The sequence below is a fragment of the Lathyrus oleraceus genome, chromosome 1, assembly GCF_024323335.1.
Source record: "Lathyrus oleraceus cultivar Zhongwan6 chromosome 1, CAAS_Psat_ZW6_1.0, whole genome shotgun sequence".
NCBI lineage: Eukaryota > Viridiplantae > Streptophyta > Magnoliopsida > Fabales > Fabaceae > Lathyrus > Lathyrus oleraceus.
The window spans coordinates 188,574,153-188,581,718 of NC_066579.1; the positions used below are offsets into that span (position 1 = coordinate 188,574,153).

Consider the following 7,566-nt stretch of genomic DNA (forward strand, 5'->3'; position numbering starts at 1 on the left):
TCATGGATTCAGAAAATGTGAAATGAAGTATGGTGTTTATGTTCAGTATACATCTGATAGCAATATGATTCTGGCGTGTCTTTATGTTGACGATATATTACTAATAGGAAGTTATTCATATGAGATAACTAAGTTCAATAATGTGTTGATGAATGAGTTTGAGATGACTAATCTAGGAAATATGGTATATTTTCTAAGAATGAAGATTTTTTACTCTGATAAGGGTATAATTTTGCATCAGCTGAAGTATGAACTTGAGCCTTTGAAGAGATTTGAGCTAATAAATTGCAAGTTTGCAATCACACCTAGTGAAACAAATCATAAGCTAGATTCTGATATTGAGGGTGGTGGTGTAGATGCTTCAAATTTTAAATAGTTGGTGGACTCATTGAGATATCTCTGTAATACTATATCTGACATTTGACATGAAATAGGAATGATGAGTAGGTTTGTGAACAAACTAAAATGGTCACACTACCAAACTACTGTCAAGATACTGAGGTATATTAAGGGGACTATGAAGTATGAAATTTTGTTCCCTTCTAGTGTTGAATCTGATTCAGAGCTGATATGCTATTCAGACTCTGATTGGTGTGGAGACAGAGTTCACAAAAGAAGTACTTTTGGATATTTCTTCAAGTATCTGGGAGGTCCTATTTTTTGGTACTCCAAGAAGTAACCAGTGGTTGCATTGTCAACCTGTGAATTCGAGTATATTGCAAGTGCTCTGTCTTCCTGTTAAACGGTTTGGATTCTGAACTTGTTGCAAGATCTGAAGATTAAGGTGAGCAAGCATGCGAAGTTGATGATTCACAACAAATCAACTATAAGCCTTACCAAGAATTCATTGTTGCATGGAAGGAGTAAGCACATTGACACAAAGTTTCTTTTTCTGAGAAATCAGATTCAAAATGGGTGCTTGAAGTTGTTCACTATAGCACTCAGAAGCAGCTGACAGTTGTTCGGACCAAAGCAATCGAGACTGAACCACTTATCCATTTGAGAGATGGAATTGATGTTGTTGATTTTGATTAGTTGAACATGGATTAAGGGATGGTGTTAAAGTATAATCCAAATTCAAGTAGTTAGTTACATTTTATTTAAATGTCATGTGAGTTTAGAATTAATTTGATTTGCATCTGAATTTCATTTCAGATTCTGAATGTGTATATAAACTGAACTTTCATTTCAGTTAAATAAGATTATCATATTCATGGTAATCGTTTCTATTGTGAAAGAAAGTTACTTAGAGTTTTTTTCTCTCTTTCTCTTCCATTATCTTCTTTATCTTCAATCTTGTGCACCAACTATCATTAAATAGTAAACGAACTGACTTTAAGATAAGTTGTGACCTTTATCTAGTATAAACATGTTCTATAAAAGTGGGAATTTGAATCACATTAATATATGTTTATAGAATCATTATCGATAAGTGTGTAATTAATTTTCAAGGATGACATTGAGGGTAGTTTTTTTGGCATTGCATCATCCATTAATGTCCGGGTGAGCACCTCAGATGTTCTCTGTGGTATGACGTTGTTATTGGGCCTATTTTCTCTTTTTAAAGCAGGTCTCCTTTGTGGAAAATCAATGATATATTAGACATGGACCATTACAGAAGCTTTATAAACTCTTAATTACTTTAATAGGTAATGGATTTCAAAAACACTGAAGTCTGAAAATTTGGTAAGTTTCTAAAATGGAATTTTCTTGAGATGAAGTGTATCACCGGTGTGGTATCTCTGAACCCCTAGAGTTGTTGCGCGTTTAGACATAATGTGGAGGTCTATGAGTTTAGTTAAATTTCCAAGTTATTGTTTACATGTTTAGATGATTCATGCTTTGACATGTGCCTTGTCGATTCGCTCTTATGCTATTCCGTTTCCCTCGTAAACTTACAATGTTATACGCAACGAGATGGTGTCAAGTCGTTGATCGGTGGTTTGATCATATTGCATTCCCATTAAATCTCTCTTTGTAAGCTCCATATAGTTGGAGAATTAGGCCCTGTTTGAATCTCTTTCTAAAAACAATTTCTTTTTTCTAAAAATTAAAAAATTAAAAATGTATTTGGCAAATTATTTTTAAATTATAACTTTTAAAAACTGTTGTGTTTTTAACTTTTAAAAACTAAAAAAGTAAAAGAGTTGAAACATGTTTTTAATTTTTTAATTTTGGTTTTTTAAATTATAATTCAAATATTAAAACATATTGGAATTGAAAATAACCTATTTTATCTTATTCTTCTCTCTCTTAGACAAAATCCACACAATCTTCTCTCACACACACCAAAGAAAGTGCAACAAAGAAAAAGCGGATCTTCGATTTTTCACTCAGCACAATCTGATTTATAGTTTATGATCTTCAATTTCTTCTCTACAATTTGTGATTCAGATTTTTTAGATTGGTATTTTCACTTTTCCTTTGGTATTTTCTTCATCTTGAACTATTGCCAATAGATTTCAGAGTATGTAATATTCAAGTTTAGATCTAGTAGAAATTATATGAATATTTTTGTTTAAAATTTTGTTGGATTAACCCAATTTGATATGAATTAGTTCGGCATAATCTATCCATTTGTGGAACTGAATTTAGAATTTTAGATCTACTAAAATTTACATGCTAAAATGATAATAAAATCACTTTTGTTTTGATTAGTTGTAAGGAAATTATATTTTAGGATGCTGTTTTAGAGTAGAATAAAATTGTCTGTTCAATGATACTATCATTCATTTGAGAAAAGAGAACAAAAATTCAACCAAAAATTCTCAATATTTATGAGTAGAAAATACTAGTGTAATTAGAATATTGATTCTTGTGATGATATGTATAGATATGGAAGGTGGTTTTGTAAATGTAAGACAATAACTGAGGAGGTGTGTTAGCATTGCAGGTGAGAAGGTATGTTTATCATGACGTGGTTAGATTGAGTGGTCTTGAAAAGCTCATAGATTGTTCTAATATTCAAGTAAGTAAGAAGATTAATGTGAGTTTAAGAAGCAAATAGTAATGATTATAAGTAGAATGAAGTAATGTAGATTGTGAAATACAGGGGTATACGATTCATGGTTGTAAGGAAATTTTTGTATTGATTAGTTTTAAACAGGTTTGAGATTTTGAAAAAGCATGAAGAATAATAGCTATTGTCCGTATTTTGCTGCGCCAGGCTCCTCCTCGACCAGGCCTGCCTCTTCCTCGATTGCACCTACTTCTATTGGGGCACCTGCCATTGTTGCACAGGTAACAAACTCTCTGTTTCTATGCCATGATAATCTTGTATGTTCTTCAAATTTTTGAATAATTCATTTGTTGTGAAATAGTTTTCATTGGACTTGAGGCAATAAAATATGTTTATGTTTTTTATTCTTGTGAATGACTATGTGTGACTTTATTTTAGATTTTCTAAGTTGCTTATTTTTATGATAGATGACAACTAATGTTGACATTAGTGACTCAAAGCTTTGGGCTGATTTTGTAACTAAAGCTTTCATTGACATTATGGTTGATGAAGTTACAAAAGGAAATATGCCAAATGGTGTGTTTCATAATAGAACATGGACCTCAATGACTACTAAGTTGAGTTCCATAACTAATCGATCATTTAAAGTTGGACAACTAAAGGCAAAAATGCATAGGTTGCGGGCCATGTATCGTGAGTTCTATTCACTCTTGCAAAATACCGGATTTGGGTGGAACGCAAAAACAAACACAGTTACTGCAAGTGAAGAGGTCTGGAGAAATTATCTTAAGGTATGTTGCTTATAATTTATAATTTGGGATATTTGAATGTTTCAAAAGATACTGTCAAATTTGTTTTTTAATATTTCTTCTATATAAATTTTCATTGTACTGTGATTTATATTGGCTGAATATTTTTCTAAATTTATTATAATAAGGGATAAAGGGGGAGTGTGGTAACTCTAGAGCCTATTTTCCATGGTTCTTAAGAACTATAGTATTTTACTCTAGTTATAAGTTTCTATTAAGAACATGGTTGATACAAGGTATTTGCTAGTTACAACAGAACTTGTACAATGTAGTATTGGAATTGATTTCTCTGTTTTCTCCAATCCAATAGAACTTCAACAACACAAGAGCAATCACAATTGTCAATAATATGTAACCTCATGATGAATTAGATTCATCTAGGCAGTACACATTTTAAGATTTAAAAAAAAGAGAAAGAGGGAGAGCTATACTGTTATAAAGCTGTTATACATAATGGACAATTTGTTATACATAAGAGCTATATTGTTATACATAAGAGCTATACTGTTATATATAATGGACAATTTGTTATACATAAGAGCTATACATAAGAGGGAGAACTATACTGTTATAAAGGTGTTATACATAATATACATATTCAAAACATTTGTTAACTATAAAGTTGTTATAAATAATGGACAATTTTTACTCTAGTGATTTTCTGTGATGTTTCGGTTAATTATTTATTAAGTATTGTAATTACTTAGAAGAAACAAAGTTGAGAACATGTGAATTTGGAAACTCAGTGGGAAATTCAAAGGGAAAGTAGTCACTCACTATACAACTGAACAAACATGCTACTGATATTATTAGTTTATTACTATGATATACTTCTTTGCCTACCATGTTTTGAATTACTTTTCCATGGCAGCTCATTATATTTGATTATTACTCTTATATTTATCAAGTTAGCTCCTGTAAACTAAATATGCAGATCATACACCAAACTCTGCAATTTTTCGATTATTATTTAGCGACAGTACAAATTATTCAAGTTCTATGCAGTTCTCATTAGTCACAACTTTTGTGGCTACCCTTTTGTTTACGAAGAAACATCAACAAAATTAAATAAGTGTTACTATTGAGTGGTCACATCGATGTGTAGTTTAAGTGAACATGGGATTATTTTATAGTCATCAGTGACTCTGTTTATATGCTTGTTCCTGTTTTTGGAGCCTAATACTTGAGGTTATTGCTACCAGCATCATACCATATATAATCAAACTTTATACTTTATAGTATAGCTGTTGAACAAGCAGCAACATAAGCAACTGGCATTTCTTACCTACAACATGATGCATTATATTACTCTTTCTCTTTTGTCTGTATGTTTGCATTTTCTGTATTATTTTATTATTTGATTTTAAAGCCTTTACTTATACTGAACCCTCATAAGGAGGCAAGGCATGAATTTGCGGCAAGGGACAAAAAGCATGAGATACAGTTAGAATTAATACAAACGGATGCAAGGGAGTGGGCAAATTAAAAATTGGAAGTTATTCTTAGGAGATTCTAGGCTTCTCAAACTTCCTAGCCTATCATTTATTATGTCATTTTTATCACTTTTTTATACACTGTAATCCACGTCAGAACCACTTTGATTCTGTTTGTTATACCAAAATCAATATAATTGTGTTGATTCCTCTCTTTTATGTCAATTTACCATTAAATTCCTCTGTGATAAAACATTTTATTGTTTGTTTAACAATTTGATCACAATGCATTTACTGTTTGTTAAATATAGTTATAATGTTTTGAAAGTTTTTAATCTATTTGCAACTGATTTTAGGTACATGATAATGCAACTGGAGTACTTCATCATTCATCTACTCAAGACCCTCCAAATACAGATGAAGAAAATGAGCTTGACAATCAATACCTTAACAATGGGAGTGCGAGTCATGTACATGTTAATGATGATAGTTCAGACGATGATCTACATGAAGTTGAGCATATCACACGTAGTGGAAAGAGACAAGTTCAAGCACGATCCAAGAAAGAGTCTACATCACATATGATGGGAGAGGAACTTTCGGCATGGGCTAAAGCATCTTTAGAAAAAGCTGAGAGGTATAGGGATAGAAATGTGGAGGCTACTTCACGTGTAACATCAGACTGCTCTCTTACTAAGTGTGTGACTGTTCTGGATGAGATGGAAGACATTCCACATGATGCATATGGAAAAGCTTTGGAAAAGTTTATGAATCCTGATTGGAGAGAAGTGTTCATCGCCATGTCTGTTGAGAGGAAACGTGGATGGGTACTTAGACTTTAAGGATAAAGTCTTACTTAAACTTATGGTGATAGTAATGAGACATACTTCTCTTAGTACTTTGTTTATTATTTTTATGATTGTGTACTTTGTTCTGTTTGCTGACAATTGTTTGTGTTTTTTTGCATTATTTTGAATTTTATAGTTATGTTATAAAACCTTTTTATTTCCTTTTTAATGAATGTACCATTCTTAAGGTTTTGTTATTAAATTGTATGACATGTTCTAACCAGAATTGATATTGATGAAAGTGATGATTCTACTTCTGATGCAAGTGATGATGAATTCGCAGAATTTCTCTTTAATAGTATGATTTATAATTATCATCAGAAATACTTTAACAAAGCAAAGGTGTTGACATCTGTGTTGATTGGTTGTGAGTTTGTTGCTGAAGTATTGAATGGATATGGAACAAGTTGTTTTGATTTATTTCGAATGAAGAAATAATGTTTTATTAATTTTTGTAATGAATTGAGGGAGAAGAACTACTTATGTGACTCAAGAGATGTGCTTGTTGAAGAGAAGGTTACTACATTTTTATTCATAATTGGTCATAATGTTCGTCATAGAGTTGCTTCAATCCGCTTTTAACATTCCACTGAAACAATATCACGCAATTTTAAGGAGGTATTAAGGGTAGTTTATCGATTTGGAAAGGAACTAATAAAGCAAGAGTCCAAAGAGTTTCCCGAAAGAATTAAAAATAATTCAAAATACTATCCTTGGTTTAAGGTATGCACACAATTCATATTCTTCTATTGTAGTTGTATCTTTATTTCAACATAATTTGATTATGGTTTGCTTATTCATATTATTTGGGTTATGTCTTAAAGAATTGCATAGGTGCGATTGACGATACACATATCAGTGCATCGGTTCCTACAGAAAAACAAATTTCATGTAGAGATAGAAAGGCAACAATCACACAAAATGTCATGTGTGCTTGTGATTTTAACATGATGTTTACGTATGTATATTCGGGATGGGAAGGAAGTGCACATGATTCAAAGATTCTCTTGGATGCAATTACAAATCAAAATGTTGAATTTCCTTGGCCACCTAGAGGTAAGTCATGGTATCAACATAAAATTATGTTCAATGAAATTAACAAAGTTGAACTAACATATATTTTATTTGATGAAGGTTCCTTTTATCTCGTTGATTCTGGGTATCCATGTATTGGAGGTTTTCTTCCCCCTTATAGGGGTGAAAGGTATCATGCACAAGAATATAGAGGTCAAGGTAGACAACCCAGAAGTCCGGAAGAGTTATTTAACTATAGACACTCGTCTCTAAGGATGACAATTGAGCATTGTTTTGGGGTGCTGAAAAATAGATTTCCTATTTTAAAGTTGATGCCTCCTTATAAGCCTTCTAGGCAACGACTCATAGTTATTGCATGTTGTGTTATTCACAATTACACACGCAAGTAGAATTTACCGGACGAGTTGTTTAGGATATGGGAAGAAATGGATCCTATCGAACTTGAGGGAATACAAGAAGGTCCTATCATAGAAGGAACAAGT

The 7,566-nt window shown here is 31.9% G+C and overlaps 1 protein-coding gene across 1 annotated transcript; it reads left to right on the forward strand.

Moving 5' to 3' along the window:
* The first annotated feature begins 465 nt into the window (after nt 1-465).
* On the forward strand, nt 466-6,156 carry LOC127098647 (L10-interacting MYB domain-containing protein). The gene is made up of 5 exons (XM_051037297.1): nt 466-501; nt 2,894-2,968; nt 3,053-3,106; nt 3,427-3,750; nt 5,558-6,156. The coding sequence occupies exons 1-5, from the start codon at nt 466-468 to the stop codon at nt 6,041-6,043; spliced, it is 975 nt and encodes a 324-aa protein (XP_050893254.1). The 3' UTR covers nt 6,044-6,156.
* The last annotated feature ends 1,410 nt before the right edge of the window (nt 6,157-7,566 follow it).